At 44.6% G+C, this 25,248-nt stretch overlaps 1 protein-coding gene across 2 annotated transcripts in view; it reads right to left on the bottom strand.

The window, feature by feature from the left end:
- Nucleotides 1-17,032: 17,032 nt before the first annotated feature.
- Anapc4 (anaphase promoting complex subunit 4) overlaps nt 17,033-25,248 on the bottom strand; it is a 33,760-nt gene continuing 25,544 nt past the window's right edge. Inside the window, exons 20-28 of one of the 2 annotated variants that reach the window (XM_003467405.4) lie at nt 24,468-24,561; nt 22,676-22,773; nt 22,034-22,095; nt 21,917-21,955; nt 21,717-21,818; nt 20,911-20,985; nt 19,755-19,928; nt 19,004-19,127; nt 17,033-18,631 (exon numbers count right to left, since the gene is read on the bottom strand). In XM_003467405.4, the coding sequence (XP_003467453.1) occupies nt 18,401-18,631; nt 19,004-19,127; nt 19,755-19,928; nt 20,911-20,985; nt 21,717-21,818; nt 21,917-21,955; nt 22,034-22,095; nt 22,676-22,773; nt 24,468-24,561 (999 nt within the window). In that variant the 3' untranslated portion in view covers nt 17,033-18,400. The remainder of the gene's footprint in view (nt 18,632-19,003; nt 19,128-19,754; nt 19,929-20,910; nt 20,986-21,716; nt 21,819-21,916; nt 21,956-22,033; nt 22,096-22,675; nt 22,774-24,467; nt 24,562-25,248) is intronic. The other variant, XM_063240561.1, reaches the window with a different exon arrangement.

Here is a 25,248-nt window from a genome sequence, read left to right as displayed (position 1 = left end):
TCTGTCTCTCATTCTCTTTCTGCCTCTGTCTCCATCTCGTTTCTGTATGTTTCTTTGACTCTTATTTCTGTTTATTCTATTTATCTCTGTCTCCCTCTCACACGTGCACCCACACGCACGCACATGCACCCACACGCACGCACATGCACACATACAAAAATGCAAATGTGCACACGCACAATGCAAACACGCACACACATGAACTCGCACATTCATGCACACACACAGATACATATGCACTGGTGCACAAGTACACGCACACACGCACACATCCAGGGCCGTCTGAGAGACCGTTCCTCTTTGCTCCCCACAAGGCAGGCCCTGACCTTCACAGGCAGCGCTTCCCGACAGCAGTTCTGTTCTGGGTCCCTGAGTCCATGGTCCCACCCTGTGTCCTAGGTCCTGGCCTTCACCCTGCCCAGCCCACGAGGCTGATGCCTAGGCCTGGAGGTCCTCACATCCCTGTCCCTGGGGACTTCAGCCTGACCCAGCTGGCGTGGAAAGTGACTGGTCTGCAAAATGGAGCCAAGATAACCCTTTCTGCTTTCTAATCTTTGGTTGGTTGATTTTTTGTTTGGTTTTTATTTTTGTGTTTGTGTTTTTTGTTTTGGTGTTTTGGAGACAGGGTCTCACTATGCAGTTCAGGCTGGTCTTGAGCTCACTTTGTAACCCAGGCTGGTCTTGAACCTGCTACAATCTTCCTGCCTCAGCTTCCTGAGTGCTGGGAGTATGGACCTGCACCATACACCCGACTATCTTGGGTATTTTTACAAAGCTGACTGATACTGTGACTCCTTCCAAACACTGCGAAACCCTGTCTCAGAAGGACAGCTTGGTGGCTGACAGTTACGCCAACAGCCACAGATGGCACACATACCGCCTGCATCTTTGTCACGGGGAGGTGACTCCTGGCCCGTCCTGGGCCAAGCTCGTGTGTCCCAGAGGACGAGGGGGTTAGAGTGGAAAGGTGTACAGAGAAAGCCCGGGAGAGACACCCCGGTCCCCACAGTGGGTGGCCACGAGGCTTAGCCTGAGGGCAGAAGCACAGTATTCAAGCCCAGCCTGGGCGATTCATCAGCTGAGCCAGACCCTCTCCCAAAATTAAAAAGAGATAAATGGGAAAGGCTGGGGTGCAGCTCTGCGTGAAGGCCCTGGGCTCCAACCCTAACAATGCCATAAACATAAATAAATAAAAATAAAACCTGTGTGCTGTATGTGGTGCAGAAACTTTAAAAACCCATGCAGTGTTACAATCTATGGCCACATATTTACAGTAACAGTATAAAAACCACCTGAGAATCATAATTAACTTCCAAGGGAAGGAAGGAAAGAAGGTTCAGGAAGACTGCACAGGGGCCTTCAGCTGAGCCTATAATGCTTGTGTCCTATTTTGTTTGCTTTGTTTTGTTTTAGTATGAAATAGTAAAATGTCCGTGTCTGGGTGGCCCATATGCAGGTTCTCGGGGACCCTATTTCCCTGGAGGCTCACACCCTCCGGGGAGTTGGCTCCTGTGCCTGTCCCACCTGCTGACGTCTGTCACCTGTGTCTTCCAGTCTGTGACTGCCCCCAGTTTCCTTGCGGGCACCCCAGGGCTCCACACCCTCAATTGGCCTTTATTAGCCGGTTGGGCTCTTGCCCACCACCCCGGCCTACACCCTGGGCCTCAGCTCTGCAGAGGTGCAGGGCCCTCGGAGGATGCCTGGGAGAGCTCATCTTCCCCCGCCAGCGACACCCCTGTCACCTTACCAGTACTGTGGGCCCGGAGCTCATGCAGCCAGACTGGAAGCTACCCCACAAAGTGCAGCCCCTGGCCGCACCCTGTCCTCCCCTCCCCGCCCCCGCTCCAGCAGTTCCCAGCCCAGGGTCTGGAGAAGGCTGGGGCACAGGTGGCGGCTCTGTCCTGGTCTGGCTACACTTCAGCCAGCGACTCCATTTCTTGCCCACAGGGCAGCTCCACCCAGGGCCTCAGCCACACCCCACGCTGAGCACAGCTGAGGATGCTCCGGGACTGGGAGAGGGGCAGCCAGAGCCCCGGGACCGCACCCTCTAGGGGGACAGTAAACACCTTGCCACCTACCTGCAGGGGATTCTTATGCTGGGCGGATGAGCCGGGTGGGAGGCAGGGCACGGTGGCCCACACCTGAGACCCTAGCCTCAGAGGCTGAAGCAGGAGGATCCAGGCTGGTGTGGGCTCCATAGTGAGGCCTTGTCTTCAACCAAAACAAAACTGTGAACGCTGGGTCACATGGCCTCAGAGGCAGCCGAGGAGGGACATGGCGCAACCCCAAGCTTTCCTGGGAGGCTGGCCCCTCATTCTGTGTGCAGTGTTATTGTGGCAGGCATCTGCACGGCACCAGGGAACAAAACAACATCCTTGCTGTCCGTGGAGACGGGGGCACGGACTGAAGAGGGTACGGGGTAGGACAGCCAGGTGCTGGGAGCCAGAATTCCTTGAAATCGTGGGTCACACTGGGCATGAGTAGGAGCAGGCAGGAGGAGCCAGCCCAGGAGGCCGAGGCAAGGCGACCCAGGAGCAGGCCCAGGCCGCGGTGCAGGACTGAGCCCTGCTGCTGCCCAGGACTGAAGAGACGAGCAAGGTGGAGTGGACCCAGGGCGGGAACGCAGGGCTCCAGGCCACAGCCAAGGGCTCTGCCACTCACCGCATGTGGGGTGAGCTGAAGCCACCTCAGGTGGTGACATCACAGGTGCAGTGCAGTGGTGGCTGGTGTCGTGTGTGCCTGGGGTCAGAACTGGGTGGCACCAGATGCTGGTACCAGACACCAAAGCAGAAAGGGAATATTTCCAAAAAGATTCCAAGCTGCATGCAATGGGCCAGCACACAGGAGGAGCAAAGATGAGCCGACCCTCTTGGCCTGGCACCCGGGCTGCCACATGCACTCTGTACCATCAGAATATACACCTGGCCACAAGTGGCACACACTTGTAATCCCAGCTACTCAGGAGGCTGAGGCAGGAGTGTTGCAAGCTCAACACCAGCTTGGACTATAAAGTGGGGCTCTATCGAAAAAAAATAAAACAAAAGATACAGACCAGAATGCCAATAGGCTGGTGTGAAGACAGGAGACCCGCCCCTCAGCCTCATGCCCTTGGTCAGGTCACCTGTCACACACCACAGCACTGAGGAGTTCAGGGCCTCTGTGAGGATTTGTGGTGTACTAGGACTGGAACTCAGGGCCTTGTGCTTACCAGGCAGGCGCTTGTGTGGCTGAGCTGTGGCCCTGCTGTGTGAGTTCTGCCTGCATTGGAATTGGCTGTTTCTCACTGCTGAAACTTCGGTTTGTTTGATTTTTGAGAAAAGTTCTCGCTATGTTGTCCAGGATGGCTTTGAACTCATGATGTAACCAGGTTGGCCTTGAATTTGTCGTGATCCTCCTGCCTCAGTCTCCTGAGTACTGAGATAACAAAGCACACTCTGCCACACCTGGTTGAAAAAGAAAAACTCTTAATTGTAACATAAAAATTGGACTTTTAAATATCCATCAGTATTTAAATATAATCTCTCTCTTTTTTTAAGCTATTTTTTTTTTTTGTCTTTTTCTACTTTATCAGTACCGGGGATCGAACTCAGGACCGCCTGCTTGCAAGGCAAGTGCTTATCCCACTGAGCTAAATCCCCAGCCTGACTTTTTAATATCTAATATAAAAGTTGCCATGTGGGCCATATTAAGTGTCAAATTTAGTGGCATTAATTGCGTTTACATTACACCTGAGTGCTGTTTTTTGTTTTGTTTGTTTTTTTATTTTCTGAGATAGCGTCCCAGTTTGAAGTCCAGGCTGGCCTCAAATTCACAGTCCTCCTGCCTCAGCCTCCCAAGTTTTGGGGCTATAGCCAGGCACAAGCTCAGCTTGTTTCTACTGCAGCATGAACCACCAGGCCCGGCCTCTTTGCTTTCCATTATCAAAATGAGCTCGCCCACTTATTTGTGAATTTGACCACCGTCTATTATTCCCTGGCATTGCAACCTAAGACCTAAGGACTGGGTGTTTGTCAGTGGCCCAGTGGCTGTCATGATGAGGCCACATAAGAGGTGCTCATTAAATGTTTGTTGAATGAGTAAACAATACCCTCACTTCTTAGCATGGCCCGTCATCTCCACGATCTAACCTCTGGCCAGATTTCTTGACTCTCTCTGGCCAAGAACACTAACCATACTAATTCGCAGGTGGTGTGAAGCGACACAAGTATCAACACTCTCAGCTTGGGTACCTGCTACGCCACTTACCTGGACCACGAGTCCTGGCCTGTAGTCCGAGAATATCAGCTGGTGCGCCCTCTGCCGACAGAGCCCTGGCTCAGGGCCTGGGTGTCGGGTCCGGGCCCTGCTCTGCTCCTCTCATTCACAAATTTGCTTTCTGCGCCCTCTTCACCACCCCAGGGTGAAGGCAGGTCCCTCTCTTTTAAAACACACAGATTTGGATTTGCAGTCGTCCTGCCTCAGCCACCCAGTCTGCGGTGCCCAGGCATGAGCACCAAGCCAGCCGCCTCCCGCCCCCCCCCCCCACCGTGGTAACAGCCTCAGAAAATGGAATACGGTCAGTGTTCGGTCTTTTGTGTCTGATTTCCTTTCTTTCCTTTTCGGCATCTCATGGAATTTCACTACAGAGCAAAGATGCCTTGCTGGGCGGGAGGAGGGTCCGAACTGCTTCAAAAAGTCATCTTTCTCACTGTTAACTGTGATCTTAGAGGCAATGAGAGGACAAGAGAAAGCAATGGTGATGGTGGCCGTGTCAGAAAGGAAGCTGAGGGGTGTTTGTTTGTTCTGTCTGTTTGGTTTTTGAGGCAGGGTCTTGCTGTGTATTCCAGCCTGGCCTTGAACTCATAGTGATCCCCCTGCCTCAGCCTCCTGAGTGCCACCCAGCAGGAAGATGTTTTCAAAAAGCAGGGGCAGTAATATTCAGACAGGTACCTTTTCTCAGACTTGGAAATGTCACATCCGATACCCAGCCGCACTCGTGCTGCCCTCTAGTGGCAGGATGCATTTCTGCATCGGCCACTTCACCCTACAGGATTGGGGGGAACCTTGTTTTTGCTGAGAGCCAGCCAGAAACTGAGAAATTGTCACCTGCTCTCCAGACACCTTTTTCTCACGGTCACTTGCTTATTTTCCCTGTCCTCTAACCCAAGCCTTGATGCTTTGCAAGATCTATTCGATAGGCTTTTATTACCAAATAGATTAAGCCCAAACTTAACCATAAATAATTCAAAATTGTGCAGTAACCTAAGATTTACTTCCTTTTGCATCAGTGACCAGAATCCTATTTTTGTAAGGTGTATATACTCATTGTATAGTCAAGACAGTTGAGTCTCAGAATCATACTGCAGGTTACATGTAGCCAGAGAATGAGCCTGGCCCAAGTCGTGAGCCTTCTGCTTACACCCCCACTGAGCTTGACAAGGCCTTTATCTGTTACCCTGAAAGGCGGAGTAGACGAGAGACGTTAAATCCCATCACGGTCTAAACGTCAGACAAAGGGAAATGCACTAAAGTGAGACTCAGCTTGTGTGGGGCGCTCCGGGGCTGGCTCGCGTAAGTTCAATAGTGCTGTCACCTGTGACACACAGGTACTGTAAAGTCATGCCTGGTCTGATTGCAAGTGAGTGAAAGTGAAAATTCAGGAGGCCTGCGATGAGCAATGGGCTTCCTGCAAGTCAGGCTGGGGCATGTTCCCCCACGTACGCCACAGTGCAGAGCCAGGCAGCCTCCTGCAGGCTCCCATCACACAAAGGGTTTATCCAGCCAGGTCGTGTCAGAAGAGCATCCCGGAGACCTGAGGGCCAATGAGCCGCAGCACAGCGGAGGCCCGGGGTTCTCCTTACTGTTCTGGAAGACACCACTGATGGGGTATACATTGGCACAGTTACTTTGAAAACTGTTGGCACATACTTGGTTCCCTGCTCCTGGAGTGTACCAGGCAGAAATGCTCACAGAAGAACATCATAGCTGCACTTGTAATCTCAGCACTGACACAGGAGGGCCTTATGTTTGAACCCAGCTGGGCACTTTAGCAAGAACCTATCTTAAAAAAAAATTGTTAACTATTTTTAAATACTTTAAAAAGGGCTGTAAGGGACCAGGGATTTACATCAGTGGCGTAAGTGCCTGCTTGGCAAACACAAGGTCATGAATTCAATCCCTGGCACCAAAAAATAAATAAATAAATAAGTACAAAGGGCTGTCGCTGCAGTCTCGGGCTTCAATCCCTAGAACTGGGTGCGGTAGTCATAGTTCTTTGTTTTCCTAATAGCTTCAAATTAGAAGAAAAAAATACCCATCAACAACAGGCTGAAAGGCAAGTAGAGAAAATATTTTCAAAATGGAACAAAAGGGAACGATATATGAATATAGGAGAGAACGTATTTTAAAGAGAAGAGGATCTGTATGAGTCCCAGAAAAAGAAAACAGACAAGGGCTTCCGGGAGAACATGACGGACAGATAACAGCAACTACTGGAGGCTCTCTGAAAACTAGGCTCAGAAGCCAGGTATGGTGCGGACTAAAGAGACATAAGCAGGTGGAGTTATGCTCTGCTGACTCAGGAACGAACTCGGCTGAGAGAAACCAACTTGGAATGCAGTCCTGGTGCTAAAACAGGAACAGAAAAGCCTCGCTGCTGAGGCTGGACCCCACGCCATTTGGGTTTCCCGCCGCGCGGTGGCTGGCTGCCTCTACATCGGCTCGGCAAGGAGAGAGACGCACGGAAACTCTGAGAACGGGAGTCTGTGAACGGAGTCGAAAACAGGACAGGCAGGGAGGCATGTTCTGACTTGTGGCGAGGTGAGTGAGAGAAACTGACACTCCACCACAGTTTGACTCCAGCAGACTTTCTGGGCCCGGGCAGTCCTGCGGGAGCAGGGCGCGCTGGCGACTCCAGCCACACATTCCCCTGTCGGGCGGGATTGGTGAAAAGTGCCTGGCCTGCGTGACGCTGCCGGCGGACCCTGTAGGCTGGCCCAACCCAGATCCCAGAGCCTGACGGAGGCCGGGAGGGGTGGGCCCCCGCGTAGGCTGCCTGGTGTGCAGCAGTGAGTGGAAACACCTAACCGGCGCAATTCGATCAGGCTGTGGCTGACAGGGAGAGAAGCTGGGCCTCTCATATAAGCTTGCATATATAAGGAACAGAGAATATAGGAAGAGGCAGCAACAAGAAAGGCTCCTCAGCCCCCAATTCTGAGAAACAGGCAATAACAGACACCGCACCATTACACATAAGGCGCCATATAGAGAGCCTCATAGACCAATTCAGGAATGAAGTTATCAACGACCTGAAGCTAGAAGTATGCAAAATAGTTAGAGAAATACTAAGCACCACCCAAGAAAAAACAGATGGTGGAATGGAAGAACAGAAAAAGAGGGGAGAAGTGTTTGATGGAGAAAACAGGGAAAGCATAGAATATGTGAAGCAGGTTCAAAGGGACTACCAAGAAACTAAGAAGTCTATCGAAGACTGGCATAACAGCTTGAAAGAAACTAAGGACAGACTATCTGAACTGGAGGGCAGAATTGTAATATGGGAGAATGAAATGAAAAACTTCTTAAAAATAACAAAGAAACAAACAGCAATAATACAAAGACAAGAAGATGATAAGAGGAGCCATAACTTAAGGATTAAGAACATAAAAGAAGAAGTAGGGACACAAACAAATGAACTACAAAAGCTACTCACAGAAATAATCCAGGAGAATTTTCCTAATTTAGCAAAAGGTAAAGATACTCAGATGTATGAGGCATACAGGACCCCAGCTACCTACAACCCAAACAGAGCAACACCCAGGCATATAATAATAAAAATTCCAGAAATTCAATACAAGAACAGAATATTAAAAGCTGTCAGAGACAAGAAGCAGACCACTTACAAGGGAGCACCCATCAGAATTACAGCAGATTTCTCTGCACAAACCATCAAATCACGAAGAGCTTGGGGGGAAATAATTCAAGCTTTGAAAGATAATAATCTCCAGCCAAGATTGAGATATCCTGCACAACTGTCCCTCGAAATTGATGGAAAAACAAGGTGCTTCCAGGATAAAGAGGAACTGGGGGAATTTGCAACCACCAATTCAACTCTACAGAGAGTATTGCAGGATATTCTAAAAAAAGAAAAATACAAAGAATCCAGAAATAATGGAGGCCACAACGAATGGAGCAGAGAACAAAGTGAAGAAGACAAACTGACAGCTACTGACAGAATAAGAGCTCAACAGAAATGAGGCAGAGAAGATTGGATGATAGGAACAGCTATTTTGGAGAAAATGACATCTTAATAGGTAATACTGATTTAGTATCATCTTGTTTTGAAGTCTCATCTAGCTTTTGTCCTTCTGTCTCCAATGGTCCAAATAGGTTGTATCTTACTGGATTTTATTATGTATGATAGTATAAGCAAAAACCTTTTAAAGACAAGATTATACAGAAACCATTGTTCATTTTCTGTTAGTCGATTCTAAATACTCTGTAATGCTGTCATTCTCTTGAATGGTTTTACATTGTTTTGATATACTTAATGCTACAGTATACGAAGTTGTACTCAAGGATTTCAAGGAAAGAGATAATATGGTAACTACTTTTAGGTCAGGATTATCTGGTGGTGAAACACTATTCTGCTTAAATGGTTATGTTTTGATCTGTGCTGTTTCGTTGTTATGCCCTCTTTTATCTCAATCTCCACTCCATTATTTACTTTTTTATTTTTATCCTTTTTTTTTTTTTTTTGTCTTTTTCCTTTTTATCGGTACCAGGGATCGAACCCACGACTGCCTGCTTGCAAGGCAGGTGCTTATGCCGCTGAGCTAAATCCCCAGCTCCTATTTTTATCCTTTTAATTAAAGGAAAAAAATAGCAGGATATATTATAGTAACCCACTTTGACTTTCCATTACCTCGATTTAAAGCCCTGTATTACTCTCACCATCTGGTTTTTAACTGATGTTCCCCCATTCTGTTTTGCTGGATAGTATCAGGTTCGAAAATTTAGGCATCAGCTGTGAAGATAATGAGATTCATTATGACGCCCATTCTCATTGACTTTTATCTATTTTTGAAGACCTACAATGTCTCCAATGTTTTGGTTTTGTCGGTTTTATTCTTTACAGTTTTGTTCAATTGTATTGTAACTAACAATATAGGGAATTCTATTAGAGATAGCGGGAGGCATTATGGTAACCATTGTTGATCACCTTGTATTATGTTTTCACATTATCTATTATGTCCACCCTTTTGACTTGACCGATTCTGTTCTGTTATGTCACATTTGGTTTTACTCTCTTCCAAAAAAGTAATAAGAACCATGGGAGCAATGAAACCCAAAATGTGTAATAGTCATTGTACAAAAGAGAGGAAAAGAAAGTGCTCTGTACTATATAACTGCATGTATATTTAAGTGTATAAGATAGAAAATGATATCACAGAGTTTTATTGGATCATTGAACAGAACTGTTTGCAGTATCATTGATGGAATGTCCACTTTACAAGCTTTAATTTTGTGACTTGAACAATTATTTCTAAGATGACAATATGTAATCCATTAACTAGTAATTTCCTACTGTTCATTTTTTTTTCTGCAAATCTGTATAACTTGTACCCTTTCTCTGCTTTTTTTCTTTTCTCCTTAAATAAAATAAAAAAAAAAAAAAAAGAAAACAGACAAAATGAAGGGGGAGGGAGTTCCAATATAGCAAAAGTATGAGGAAGGAAATTATTTATTTATTCATTTATTGCCTCTTTGAGACTGGCTTTCACTATGCCATTCAGAGTGGCCTTGAACTCACTTTGTAGCCAAGCGGGCCTCAAACTCACAGTGATCCTCCTGCCTCAGCTTCCCAAGGGCTAGGATTATAGGCATTACCACCACACCTGACCCTAAAAGGGAAATTTATGTCATCAATAGCTGCAGGAAAAAAAGCAGAAGTATCTCAAAACAATCCACAAGGCTCTTCAGGAAACTAGAAAAATAAGAATAAATCAAAGCCAAAGTGAGTAGACATAATTAATCAATAAAGATAAGAAAAGAAATAAAGAAACAGAGACCAAAAAATGACACAAAGGATCAACAAAATGTTGAGCTAGATCTTCAAAGCAATAATGAAAAGTTATACTTTGCTAGACAATGGGGGAAAAAGACAAAACCAGAGATGAAAAAGATGATTTTACAACTGACATCACAGAAACACAATGACTATTTGAAGATTATCATTTAAAACTGTATGCAATGAATTAGAAGAAATAGACAAATTCCTGGACATCTGTATCCTATCAAGATTTAATTGTGAAAAAAAATAGAAAGCCAGAATAGACCAATAATTTGAAAATAGATTGAGGCAGGAACAAAGTCTCCCATCAAGAAAATGTGCAGGATCAGAAGGCTTCACTGCTGAATTCTACCAGACAGTCAAAGAACTAATACCATTTCTTTTTAAATTATTCAAAAGTCAGAAAAGGTCAACTCTTCCAAACTTATGCTGTGAACAAGCCTTACAAGAACCAGACACAGACACAACAAAAAATAAAATAAAATAAAATAAACAACAACAACAACAACAAAGAAAACTATAGGTCAATATTCTTGGTGAACATAGATGCAAAAATTCTCAACAAAATACCAGCACAGCAAAGCCAACAACACATTAGGAAGATTATCCACCATGATCAAGTGGGGTTCATCCCAGGGAGGCAAGGAGGGCTCAACAGAGACAGGGCAATAGACATGGTCCAGCACATCAGCAGAGTGAAGAACAAAAGCCACACGGTCATCTCAATAGGTGCAGAAAAAGCATCTCAGAAAATTCAACATCCCTTCTGACAAAACTTGAGTAAACTGCATACAGAAGGAACTTGGCTCAACATAAATAATAAAGACCACAGATGATAATAAGCCAGCAGCTAATAGCATGTTGCATGTGGCAGAGCTGGCAGCATCCTGCTCTCTGAGATGTGGGGCAAGACAGGGATGCCCACTTCACTACTCTTATTCAGTGAAGTCCTAGAACTGCCAAGCAAAGCAACTTAGCATAAGAAAGGAAGAAGTGGCATCCAAACTGGGAAGGTCAAGTTGTCAATACTCAATGATTATATGATTTTATATGTAGAAAACCCCAAAGACTTCTCTAAAAAAACTATTCCAACTCTACATTTTGGTTCTAAGATACAAAATCGACACAAAACATCAGTAGCACTGCAAAATGCCAACAGTGGATTATCTGAAATAGAAATCAAGAAAGCAATCCCATTTACAATTTCTACAAAAATAAATTGCCGAGGGATAAATTTAATCAAAGAAGTAAAATATATCTACAATAAAAATCATAAAATACTGATGAGAAAAGCAAAGAGGACACAAAAAAATGGAAAGAAATCCTATGTTGATGGATTGGAAAAATCAACATTGTTAAAATGTCCACATTATCCAAAGCAACCTACAGATTCAATGCAATATTAATCAAAATACCACTGATACCTTTCAGAAAATGGGGGGGAGGTGGAATCTTGAAATACATACGTGAACACAAAAATATACTACCTGAGCTCAAAGTATACTACAAAGCTATAATCATCAAAACAGCATGGTATTGGAATGAAAGAGATGCATGGACCCACAGAACAAAATAGAGAGCCTGTAAATCCATGCAGGCTTCTACAGCAAACTAATTTGTTTTTACAAAGCTGCTAAAAACACACATTGGAAAAAAACAGTCTTTTCAAGAAATGGTAGTGGGAAAACTGGTTACCCACACATGGAAATAAAAAGCTAGACTATTATGGAAAGCCCTAAGGTTCCTCAAAACATTTAAAAACACAGACCATCATAGGACCCAACAACTGCCCTCCTGCTATACATCCCAAGGAGACGAATGCATTCTGGGAAGAGACAGCTGCACCCCCGTGTCAGCTGCAGCACTGTCTGCAAGGCCCCAAAATGAGAAGGTCCTAAGGGCCAGTCACTGAAGGAAGGGCCGTGTGGAATCTGAAGGGGCTGCTGCCCCAGAAGCTGAGAGCCGAGGGGTGATCATTAGGGCAGGGAGAGCAGGTGGGATGAGTCGGGAAGACGCACCACAACATTAACCACAGTTCAGGTGTGCGATTCCAGAGCGCAGTGACTCTAACGGACAGAAACGCACTCTGCGTCACAGAAAGGCACAGAAAGGACTTCAAATGTTCTCACCATGCAAAACGATCAGTGTTTGAAGCTGTAGATGTGTTTATCCCGATTTAAACATCACACAGGGCACCTGTACATCGAAACATCATGAATGTGTACAATTTTTATACTTTAACTTAAAAATAAATTTTAAAAAATTCCAGAACCAAAGGACATAAAGGGTAGTGATAAGCTCAGATGTCTTGGTTTTGTGCATGAGAATAACTTTTTAAATTTTCAGGATTTTTGAGGACTGGCTGTTAAATAGCTATTATCAAAGATTACATTAAAGCCGGGTGCAGTGGCACATGCCTGTAATCCTAGAACTCAGGAGGCTGAGGCAGGAGGATCGTTGGGGGTTCAAGACCAGCCTGGGCTACAAAGTCAGCTCAAGGCCAGCCTGGTCTGCATAGAGAGACCCTGTCTCAAAAAGACAAAAAAAAGAAATTACATTAGGTAAATACAGTTGCATAAATTATATTAAAGCAAATAGAATAATGTACAAACGCATCACTTCCTGTCTTCTGACAGTGTAGTACATTTTACAATGGTACTGTTATTCGTGCTTTGGAGATTTCTTATCCCAATTGCATCTGCAAGGCTCATCTGAATGGCTGTTGTTTTATCTTTGTCTTGCCCTGTAACAGATGAGAACACCAGTGGATATTCTATCAGAGGACCCCGGTTCACCAGTGACACGAAGGCGCTCTTGGCTGAATCAGAGCGTTAGCAAGTTTTTATTTGTGGTCTGATTTTGTCAAATCATGCTGGGATTGCAATGAGATAAGGATGGCAAGAGGAAGGAGGAAATGAAAAAGGAGGGGGAAGGGCGGATGAAGGCTGCTGTGGCTGTTCCGCGGGCAGACCCAGCAGCAGCCGAGTAGCGGACCTTTCGGGCCGTTTGCAGCCGTGGGCCTGACTCTCCGCTCAGAGTCCATTAAGGCCCCATTAAGTCAGTGAAAACGGACCACAGGAAGACACAAAGTTTTTAGTTCTCAAAATACTCAGGAAAAGATGATCCTAAATACATCCAGAGAGGAAAGCAAAATGGAACAAAAACAAAAGCCAAAACCTTTTAGGCGCCTGAAGGACAGGAGGATGAGGAAGTAGTGCTTCAACACTCTGAGAGAAACGATGTCTAGCCGGAAAGAGTGTAAGACAGAACAAAGGAGCTCCGCACCAAAGCCTTCCGGAAGCTTTTGCAAAGCATGCTCCTCCAGGCGGGGCACTGGCTTCGGGGGGAAGGTGTGCGGCTGAGACCCGGGAAGGGCGAGCCTGCGCCAGCCCAGGAACCCAGGCCCGACCTGGTCTTGCCCTGTTGTGAGATACATTTCCAGAGCCCTCCCCCACTGGTTTTAAGAAGATACTTACCTTTGAAAAACATTTAAATCAAACTTTGGGTTTGGTTCCATCAAAAAATGTTTCACCCCGGTTTTCCAGTCCACGCCTAGGGTGTTCCTCAGGCGTCAGACAGGACTGCTGGGGAGCGTGGAGGGGACTGAGGGGACCAGGAGAGCAGGGCACCGGGCCCACTGCCAGGCAAAGACGTGCAGTGAGCACTGCAGTGTTTCTTGGCCTCTGTGAACCAAGCTGAGTGCCAAGGGCTTGCAAAACTGGCAAATGCCACCCACATCACACCCAGCAGGCCTGTGGCCTCCGCCCGCCCACCCTGGAGCCGCGGATGCTGTGAGGCAGCACCTGAGCGCTGCGGGTTCCCCACCTTGCGCAGTGCCCCCTGGATGCCAACCCCCACCCCCCAGTGTGGTTATCAGAGGAATTCATTGATGAGTGCCTTTTGTCCCGTGACTGGAAATTCACTGCAGTGACCCAAAGTCAAATTCCCAGGCCACCGTCATCCACGTACACCTCAGGATAAACACCACGTCTTACTGCCTTCAAAACACCAGTGGAATTTTCCACTGACATCATTAGCTGGTCACGGCTCTCCTGCCTGATGGCTTCTCCTGCTCTATGTAGCACAGCAGAAAATGTGTCCACAGAACGATGGCAGCTGGCCACTCGTGCTTCTAAACACCCAGCTTCCCTGTCTAAACCGTGGAAAGAAATACAACTTAAAACAACAGGAAAGCTCCCTCTGTGGTAGGCGTCAGGAAGGCAGAAATGAAGCAAAACGCTCCCTGAGGCTTCCGGTCTCCTTGGAGGACAGAACCTTGTAAATTAAATGTTAGGGAACATGAAGAAAACCTGTCTCCTCTTTTTAATGTTTAAAAAGTAACAAGCTGGTAAATGCAAGTTGCATTTATAGTCCTGTCTTGGGACAGATTTATAATCTTAGAGCAGTAACTATACATTACACTTCGTGTCTCCAGGCAGCCAGTTTGGTAGACTGCAGCCACCAGAGGAAAGGCGACATTTATGAACTGTAATGGCTTATTACCAGCCCGGCCCATGCACGCCAGCTCGGCGTCCACTCCCGGCACATTATCTTGTTAAGGCTGAAATGTGGCCCGAAGGGATACATTTGCACATGCTGCAGTGCATAAAGAGTTGGGATAAAATTACCCTCTCCATCACTTATGTGGATTTATAGAAGCGTGAGCAACTTGCATGTGTAATTAACCACCAGATAGGATCATTTTAGAAAATACATCAATTTTCAAGGGAGCTGTTTATGATCATACAACTAAAAAATTATAAACATCTAATTCCTGAAAACTTCTAGAAATGAAAGTTCTCAGCCCTAGAGGGCAGGAGAGTGATCGGATGAGCTGGTTTCAAATGCAGCCCTAGAGTTGACCCTCACTGTGCATGGGTATAGTGTGGAATCTGTGGATTTGCTGTATTACCTGGTCTAGGTAATTCTGATGTAGCAATGTCTGCTCTATGGGAAATCCTGCTGTTGAATCTCCAGTTTACTCAGGGGGGGGGGGAGGGACACAAGTGGAAGGTAAACACAATTATCTACCATAGTGAGAATTCACTTCCTAGAACCAACCACTTAACAAATGTTTCCAAACTGAATATTGCTAAGAGATCATTTCTGTTCCGATATATTTCTTGCTGTCACACTATAAGGTTTTTATGACCTCAATAGTATAATCCTAAGTACCAGTTCCCTGAGCTCCGTGACAATAAAGATGATATGGTGGGACAGTCAAAAGTTGTTGTTAGTGAATGTAAAGTCTATAATTGTCACTACTTCGAAAGCCATCAGAGAAACTGAGGCGCTCCTAGTGAAATCATGTCACCCAGTTTCAGCTTTGGCACCCTCTAGAAAGAGGTTCTCAAAAGCTGGGCGTGGTGGTACACTCCTGTAATCCCAGCACTTGGGAGGCTGAGGCTGGAGGATTGTTACAAGTTTGAGAGCAGCCTGGGTGACAAAGTGAGCCCGAGGCCAGCCTGAACTGCACAGCGAGACCCTGTCTCAAAAAAAAAAGAAAAGAATGAAACAGGTATTCAGCACATCTGCTTGCTGGACCTCCTGCAAACCAGTAACAAGTAGTTAACTCTCTAAATTCCATTGTCATAAACTCAGGGCTATGTTGTAATTTCCTTCACAGTTATATTCAAGTGTTCAGAATTTAAAAGACACAATATTTTTGCATTTTGCAGTATCAAGTTTTCATTTTGGAAAATTATCAAGAACACAATGAAAAAAAGAAAGATCACAGTTCTAGTAAATCTGACAAAAATAAAGGCTATTTCAATTTCAAAAGCATGAATGCAGTTTGTTTTGGGGACGAGGAAAAGAGAATACTATAAATAGGAAGTGCTCGTCCTGCTCAGGGAAGACACTGCAGCCACAGCAACTGTGAGCACCCTCGTGCGGCTGCAGGCCCCGACACAGGGACTTGGTGGCCTTGCCAAGCAAAGGCGAGGCACTGAGGACCACAGTGGGAGTGGCGGGTCCCACTTCACCTGCCAGTCACTGCGTTCAACACTCAAATTCAGCACCTGCAGCTACATATGCTAAGGCAACATCTGCAATGCTCCAGTGCCCAGGGTTTAAAAAATCAGAGCATGCTGCTGAAAATGCAGCTGCAAAATTATTTGCTCTATACATCTTATTACAGATCTGGCTCTGACTTTTGACCCTTTAATTTGAATTTCATACAAACACAGTTCCTTTATTAAAAGCTTTAATGGAAAAACTACTTTTGGCCTGGGGATGTAGCTCAATGCCAGAGCATTTGTCTAATATGTATGTGGCCTGGATTCCATCTCAAGCACTGCAAAATAAACAAAACCTCTCCAGTAATTACAAATATATTAACTCATTGCTAGAGACGGCCGGCACATCAACAGTAGTACTGGTCCCTGGTTCAAGATAAAAGTCTAGGACCAATTCTGGTTTGAATCTGCATCCGTGCTGGAAATATATACTATTTCCTTGTGCTGTAGGAGAACTAAAAAGAAAGTAAAATGTGCACATAAGAAAAAAATCTTTATAAATCAAATGTTTACATCACATGGGACAGATTACGAATTAGAAAACTGGTTGCTTACTGTAAAATTATGTCATTCTTAAAACAATCTGTAATTATTTATCACCAAAAACCCATCAAAATTATGTGGTAAATTTGTATCTTTATTCCAAAATGCTTTACATACCCAAAACCTATTATTTGTCCACATGGTCTGACAGTTGCCCTCTCCTGCTTACGGAAGCTAATGAAGACAGTCTAGCTATGCCACAAGCACTGACACTTATGGAAAGTACACATCAGCCAAGGTGAAGCCTCGCCTGCGCAGGCTGTGGGCTGACACTGTCCACCTCCTGAAGGCCGCAGTCCAAGGACCCCACACCTGCACATGCACAGCTCTCAGTTTTCCCTTCAAACTCACAAAGACCAGACCAACAGAGACACCCTGGAGAACCCAAAGGGGAACTCCTGACAAAGGACAAAAGCACAACAAATTTACCATCTCAACTGGCTTTATTTTTGCAGACTTCCGTAACACTTTATAAGATAGAGTAAGTCTTCTGATGCAATGAGCAGAAGAGGTTAGTTTTACAGACTGAGGCAGAGTGAAAATACAGCAGAAACAAAAGCACATGGATCCTTTCGACACTGGAGACAGGATAGAAAATAACTGGCTGGTTACCAACAGGGTGCTTTCTGGCAAGGATTAAGACAGAGAATGGCACTGCCATGCTAACTCAAAGTGGCCCGTTTGGGAATTCTGGCCTTAACTCTTTCTCTTCTGATTTCTTAGGTCAGGTAACAGTCTCAGGTTGGTGATGTGGAATTTTAGCACGGGTGACTCTATTCTGATTTTAGTCTGGTCTGTTGGGGTCCAGTGCAGGAGCCTCATCCAAACAAAGGCCTCCTGTCATTCTTACTTAATTACAATCTAATTTAAACCCATTGTAAGCTGTCATAGTGACAAACTACAGGCAACCCCGCAGTCACCTCCTTACGTTTGTCTTGTCATCTTGTCTGAAGGTTTATAAGCTTTAAAAAGTGATCCTTTCATTCATCAGTGAAGCGGTGTTAGCATTCAAAGACAAAATGGAAAGTCTTTGAAAGCTGCTGCAGACGACTACCCTACTGCAGGAATGAGCGTTAGGAAGTCAACGTGAACTCATTCATACTGATTGTAATATAATTAGTGTACAGTAAAATTACACTAACTATAGTATACATTATAGTACACATGGTGCTATATAGTACTATAGTATATACAGTATAATTACCCTAATTATGGTGTAATTAGCATATGTAGTATAATTAGTATAGTACGGGATTATGTTTAGTCGTTCCATATTTTTCAAGCTCCCTCACAGTAAAACAGAAAGCCGCTGTACACCCTTGACCAAGCATACAGAGGGAAAACGACACATCTAAACTCTGCTGATTCCAAGAATTTCTGTGTTTCTGCCATTTAAATCATAAAAGGCAGGATCCGCTTTTTTTGACTTAGAGCAAATCAGTATGATCAATTTCAAAACATTAGTTTCAAAGTATTCTAGAGACCTAAAGTAAACTAAAAGGGAAAGGTGGAAAAATAAGAATAAATGTTGTCTAAGTTTTAAAAATAAATGCATCAAAATTCCCAGTGGTGAATGACTGATTTCCTCCTCAATGGTAATTCTTTCGACAGAAAAGATTGACCCTTCTCTTCACATTCAATTTGTGCTTCCTTCATACTGCACACATTATTAAAAAGAAAGCTCGGTAAAAAGATATGAAAAAATAAAGTTTACTGTTTACTTCTGTTACACAGAACTCCGGAGTTCGCCAGGACATCTCAGCCTGCCGCCTGCAGCCTTCCGCCGGCGGGCTCAGGAGTCCAGCTCAGGGTCCGGTCTCTCCACCTTGATGGCGACCTCGGGGGCCAAGGCCGCCGCGGGGGCGGCCGGCGGGGTGCCAGCCTCTGACTCGGACAGCACCTCCTCCTTTACCCTCGTGGGCTTGGCCCCCGCCTCCTCCTCCTCGTCGGAAGACTCGTCCAGCTCCCACTCGTCATCGATGTCCATTTCAAATACTCTCACGTGGCGGAGATTTGAACTTAACTAGAGAGAAAGGCCATAAGAGGAATTTTTCATTAATGACTTAACAAACTAATGACTTACATTTTATATAACAACTCAGAAGTTTGAAGCAAAGAATGTTTTAATAGTGATATCACCACTAATTTACAGTAAAACCACTAAACTCAGTCTTCACTTTACGTAAAGGATTTCCACATACGCAGCAGCAATCTCACAAGTACTACAACCCAGAATTATTCTTTCCACTTTGTAAGCTTATTCAGAACCAGAGAACTACACAGCTAAGGCTCATGAGCAAGATAAATTATAAACCACGAAACGTCTCAGAGAAAGGGCCTTCTGTACATGTCTCTTCCTGCTGTCCCTCTTGGTGGACACTCTGTAAGCACTCACCACACAGGACACTTTTCGAAAACCATTCCCAGCCACATACTGAGCTTTCATGCTTTCCAGTAACCTCCAGTGCTTCTCAAAATGCATGGTACGTGTGGGAATCACACTGCACTGCTCATCCAGCCTAGAGGGAGAAGGAAACCAGTGTCGGAGTCAAAGGCGATCTGCTCCCCAGATTCCTAGCAGTGGGATCCAGCAATGAGCATGTTTCTACTGCCAACGCTACTCTAGCAGCCACGGTAGAGAAAAGGTGGGATACAGTATTCTATAAAAACACTCTAAAGAGGAAGAGCATCATGTCAGTAAGCTTTTCATTACCTTTTAAAGAAAGCAAATGGCTACGTTTTTAAATTAGAGAAGAAATCTAGTAACTTATTACTTAGTCAACTAAAGCCACCTCTTGGAATTGGCTTGTGCTTTCTGTATGGTTACTGAGGCTGTAATTCAGAGAAATACTAAATAGAAAATAATTAATTCAACTGCAAAGTAGGATAAAGCTATGCTTAAAAGTTTAACTCTAAAGAAGCCTATTCTCCATTCCAAGTAATTCCCCATTTTGTTCAAGCTAACACTTTTGGATTTACCATTATTAAGGCAGCATTTTTTTTGAATAAAAATATTTCTGATTGGATGGCTCTACAGTTACAAGTACCTACAAAACCATCACTGAGCATATTTAAAAATGAGGATCCTTGATGCGTGTTAGACACACTAAGTGTTACAGCAGGCCATCTAACTCACAGGTCTTTACCTTCTGGAGTACGTTCCAGCGAACTGGTACTCTGCAGAGTCTTCACTGCCGTACACTGAGGACAGCGGCAACTGCACCAGGAGCCTGTCTCTCCCTTCACGTCCTAAGGTGTCTTTAAGAACGACTGTCACCGTTTCATCATCATAGAACTGGGCATCCAGACAGCTGTAGGTGCTATAAGTGACAGAAGTTTTGTCACTCAAAAATGATCGTGCCTGCTTTTAGTTGTGAATAACTAGCACAAACTAATGGTATGTTTTAGTTATTGTAGAGAATGCACCTAATTTTTAAAATTACTTTTTTAAAAATAGGTATGCATGAAAAAAGAGCTTGGTGGAGCTGGTTCAGATCTAGGTAACTCCTGACAACAGCTGCAAAGTCAAGGCTGTGAGAATTTCGTAAGTGACACCACATACATATGCTGGGTGGACAGCGTTAGCCTGAATGGGAAGTAAAAATAAGATTTCACACACGAAAAAGATACAACTCCTCCAAGGGTTAGCATTTAAAAAAAAAAAAAAAAAAAAAAACTTAGAGGCTGGGCATAGTGACGCATGTCTGTAATTCCAGCAGTTGGGAGACTGAGGAGGTTCACTGCAAATTCAGGTCAGCGTGGTCTACAAAGTGAGTTTAAGACCAGCCTGAACCCCAAAGTGAACCTTGTCTCAACAAGACCAAATAAAAAAGGTCTCCCATGTAAGGAAGAAGAGTGAAATCAGCCTTTTGCATCAGCTGCTCCCTGCAAGGCCTGGTAGACAGCTTAGGCCTGCCACCCTTTCGCATGCCAAGAAAACACCAGATCGGTGAGAACACAGCTCTTCATTGTTTTGGGTACCAGAACTTCAGCCCTGCCTTCCAGAGCCACATTACTTTCTTAGCAGACACTGAGCTTGGAAGAATTAATTGTAGGAAAAATCACCACATAAACTCCTGCAGGGCAATGACGTTCCATTCAATCCCATTCATAAGGCAAAGGGTTGTCTATGTATAAAACACAGAGGCCCCTGCCGCTCTGCTGTACGTGGCAGGGCCCTTTACCCAGCCCACCCTGTGAGTCTGACCGCATTAACTGTACGCATGCACACATACACACACATATAACATACACATAGCACACACGTCTCTTTATGTCACCCACACAAGGGTCAAGACTTACCTCCTTCTGACTTTTTCAGTTGTGGCATATGTGAAACTCCCAAATTTAACAGCAATCAGTCCATTACTGACAGATCTTGAAGAAAGGAAGAAAGAGGCTGTGGAACAACCTGGACAGCTAACAATCTAAATTTTTGAAAGAACAGGATTGGCAGTGCGAGTACCCTAAACTGAGCATCAGATTCCAGCCCACAATGCCACTATTCTCACCCTAGAAACTGGTACCAGTTCAAACAGCCAGATAAGTCCCACATGCAGCTTAGAATCTCACAGTTCCAAAGCGGCTACTATAACAAGGACGTTAGGACAGCCAAATCGTCTCTCCTTGGCTGCATCCCAGTCTTAGTTAATTCCACCGAGATCCTAATGGTCTCCTAAATATGACTGACCTTTCACAACTTTGACTTTGGATTCGCAAAATAAGCCTGTGTGGGCGCACTCTCCTGTTTAATGAAAAGCATACAACTCAAGCTGAAGATCCTCTCTGTGAAGTACCTTCATACAGTTTTGAACTTCTAAAAGTCCAAGAGACATAATCTTGACTGCCATCATTTTCCCTAAGCATCCCTACCCTGCAAACTCCTACATACAATAGCTGTTACCAATAAAATACCGACAAATTTAGAACAAGGGATAAGTGATATCACAACTTTTTAACTTAGCCTTCTCATTTTGATGTGAAACTGAGACAGAGAACAGTCAAATGACAAAGTCAAAAGGTATTTAATTAAAAACTGAGATACGGTATGTTTTATTATTAAACATAACACATTCTTATCTCAATTCAAACTTCAAATTAATACTTACTGGGAAATATCAGTATGTCTTCTTAAGATGCACATTTTATAAAGTGAATCTTCCAAAATAGTAAAAAGAAGATAATGCAAGTTTGAAGCTTTATTATTCCACCTAAGGAAAAACATGTATTGTTATCATGTGGTATTTAGGTGACTAAGCTTAAGATAAAAGTGTATTGCTCATGCAAGATAAGGGTTTCGTACACTTACAGAAAAGGAAATTTGAACAATCTACGTGTGGAATCCTCACTGAAACAAAAAGGAAAAAAAGTGAGGAAAAAGTTAAATTGGCTGCTAAATTATGCTACTCAACAGATACACAGTTACCTTCTAGCATCTCTATATAATGGAATGCAGATTGCTTGATTCATCGATTTTCCAATTACATCCTATATAAAATAAGATTTAAAAATACAATTACAGGGGCTGGAGACGTAGCTCAGTGGTAGATACACAGCATGCATGAGGCCTTAGGTTTCATCCTCAGGACCACAAAAATAAAATAACATAATTAAAGCACTAACATGAACAGGGTTTGCTACAGCAAGTGTTACCATCACTGTCTGGGTGTAGCAAAACATCACCCACAGTGCCCAGAGTTGCACACCGGACAACAGCAGGGGGCGGGCTGGCTCCCTCCCACCTCACAACCACTCACTCAAGTCCTCCAGGAACACACAGACACACCAGCTCCGAATTCGAGTCAGTCAGATTGATGCGCTCCCGGAACAAATAAAACACGACAGATACCAACTAACCTAGCTTTTAAATTTATCTAAGAAGTTAACAAGATGGGTAAGATTGAGCCATCTGAAACTGATATTTCTGATAGTCAAATACAGTTGAGTATCAGCATTTTCATAGTTCATCCTAATAATTATGATCGTTTACTTAAGCAAGCCACATAGAGTAGATATGCTCGCTGCCACATACAGACATGCATTTCTTGAACGAAGTTTGAATACTTACTGCTGGCTTTTGCAAACAGTGATCAATAATGTTCTCCATCCGTCTTTTCACAAAATGCAATGATTTTCGAGGATAATAAGGAAACAGCAAAGGGCTTTCTAATTTCAAACAAAAACAGAAAACAAACAAACAAACAAAAAGATATAGCAAACCATGATTAAGATAAAAAAATCTCCCACGCCCAGTGGGATTCTCATGCACCTCATCCTTTCACCTTCCATCAACCCCAGCACCACCAGCCCACTAAAACCATCAACCTTAGTACCAGCTCAGTTCTACCAAGATCCAACAGTGGCTTCTGCTGGCTCTAAGAAAGCATGTTTCAGGAACTGGAAGCTACGTAATGAAATAAAGTTCATTCACCTCCATTCTCTGCCACAATGGCACGGCAATGGCAGGCAGTACTAAAACAAACAACAGACAGGAAACTAGCCCTAACTAAACGATCTCTTTATCAGTAGAAAGTGATGCATGACATCACTTGCCAATTCCTACTCCTCGAGGTTCTTTTTGTATCTGTTACTTCTGTTGCTTACAATACCATATAAAGCAAGCATCATATTCTTTGTCTGTACCGGGAATCAAACTCAGGGCCGTGAGCTTGCCAGGTAGGTCCTTGGACCTCTGAGCTACAGTCCCAGTCCATATTCTCCAATTTACAGGTGAAAAAAACAAAAAGGCTGAGAAAACTGCCCGGTGAAAATAAGTATCCAGAGCTAGGACTTGACCCCAGTCTGACTCTGAAGCTAGCCTCTTCCACGGTTCCGATGGCCTGCCCTGTACACAGCATCTCAGGCCCCGCCGTGCTGCACAAAATGAATTTCTCTCATGTAAGCATCTGAATCTCCCAACAGTGACAGCTGTTGTGGTCTCATGGCCTTTGTCCCTAGTTCCTGGAAAGGGTTTCTAAAACCCTTGGTCCATTCCCTGTGGTACTGCAACAAAGCTCTGGTATTTCCTAGGTGCCAAGTGTGGTGGGAGGTCTTGTTTTAATAAGACAACTCTGTCAAGCTCTGGGACAGCCTTGGAATTTGCAATGGTTCCAGGAAAACCAAGTACAAATCAGGTCCTCTTTCCAACTCTGCAGGCATAGGGGCCTGAATGTTGTGTTCAACCACCAACAACTGATGACTTAACCAGTTCTGGCTATGTGATGCTCCATAAACCTCCAAATGGGGTTTCAAGAATTCCTTGTTGGTGAATATAGTGGGGCGGGGAAGGCATGGAAACTTGGCCTCTCCCTCCATGCCTATCCCAGGCATCTCTAAGTGGCTGCTCCTGAGTTCAGTTTGCTGTCATAAACCAACCGGGACATCTGAGTGCTTCCCCGAGTTCTATGAGCCATTCCAGCGAACCACCAAGCTGGAGAGGAGCAGCCAAGTCAGACACAGGTGCAGTGACACGGGGACCTGGTGCTGAGGAGGGCAAGGTAGTGGAACTGAGCCCCACTGACAGGCCTGGGGGTCTGAAGGTGACTCAGGTTGTCAGATCTGAACTTAAGTGCACACATTCAATTGGTATCATGATTGGCCAGTGTCAGAAGGGGGTAACATCTTACTTAGGGTCAGCATAGGGAATTTATCAAAGCACTGTAAATTTCAGAATGTTTTTCTGTCTGCCATGGTTAATGTCATACCCTATTTCTTACTTTACTGTTCCTCTAGTCAAACAAAAAGTACCTCTGAAGAACTTAAGCAAGTATTCAGCAAGTACATGCCATGCTGTTCCCTTATGTGCTGAAGACCTGGTCTCAAACATCAACGTAGCTAAGTCTACCTGGTTCATGAAATACCTTTAAGATGGCTGCTATTTTGGAGAAAGTCATACCACTGGTTTCCTTCTGTGTTAGGGGGTGACACAAGATCATCATCTTCGTCTTTCAAGTACTAGAAATACAAAAACAATACTTAAATTTAGGAAAGATTTAGGTTCCCCAAACGATTTCTGACACTTTCTTATTCAGTAAGTTATTTTGTTTTACTTCGAAGTCCTCTGAAAGGACATTACCATTCTAAAAGCAGTCACCACATTCCACAAAGTGCCAGCAACCAAATGAACTGCAATGATGAAGAAGATGAGAAGGAGGGGATGCTGAGTTCAAATTCTGTCTCATTTTCATCTGCGTATTTCCATCTCTTCTGGGGAAGAAGTGGACATTGGGACACTGGGACACTGACTTTCACACCAAGCTACTTCTTAAAATTTTGACACAGGGTCGAAGTCACCAAGTTGCCCAGGCTGGGATCAAACTTGCAATCTTCCCGCCTCAGTCAGGCAGAGTGCAGGACTCACAGAACTGCACACCACACTGGGCTAACCCTACACACGGAAATTATGGCTGAGTCTTACAGGTACTGACTGTCAGCCAATTCTACGGGAGCTGTTCTCAGAGTGTGGTCACAGACCTCGGGGGCCCCCGGGTTCTCTCAGGGTCCATACACTTCATAATCAAGCTGACATGTCGCTTGTCCTTTACTGTGCTGACATTTGATGACGAATGGAAAACTGCCGTGCTTTCACCAAACGTCAAGGTCCTGGCCCTGCGTGGCACTGGCAGTCTTTGTATTCTTTTC

The sequence above is a fragment of the Cavia porcellus genome, unplaced genomic scaffold, assembly GCF_034190915.1.
Source record: "Cavia porcellus strain 051 isolate PalLab524CR breed Dunkin Hartley unplaced genomic scaffold, mCavPor4.1 scaffold_30, whole genome shotgun sequence".
Classification (NCBI taxonomy): Eukaryota; Metazoa; Chordata; class Mammalia; order Rodentia; family Caviidae; genus Cavia; species Cavia porcellus.
The sequence above is the reverse complement of the archived record's forward strand: the minus strand, read 5'-3'. Positions and strand labels throughout refer to the sequence as shown.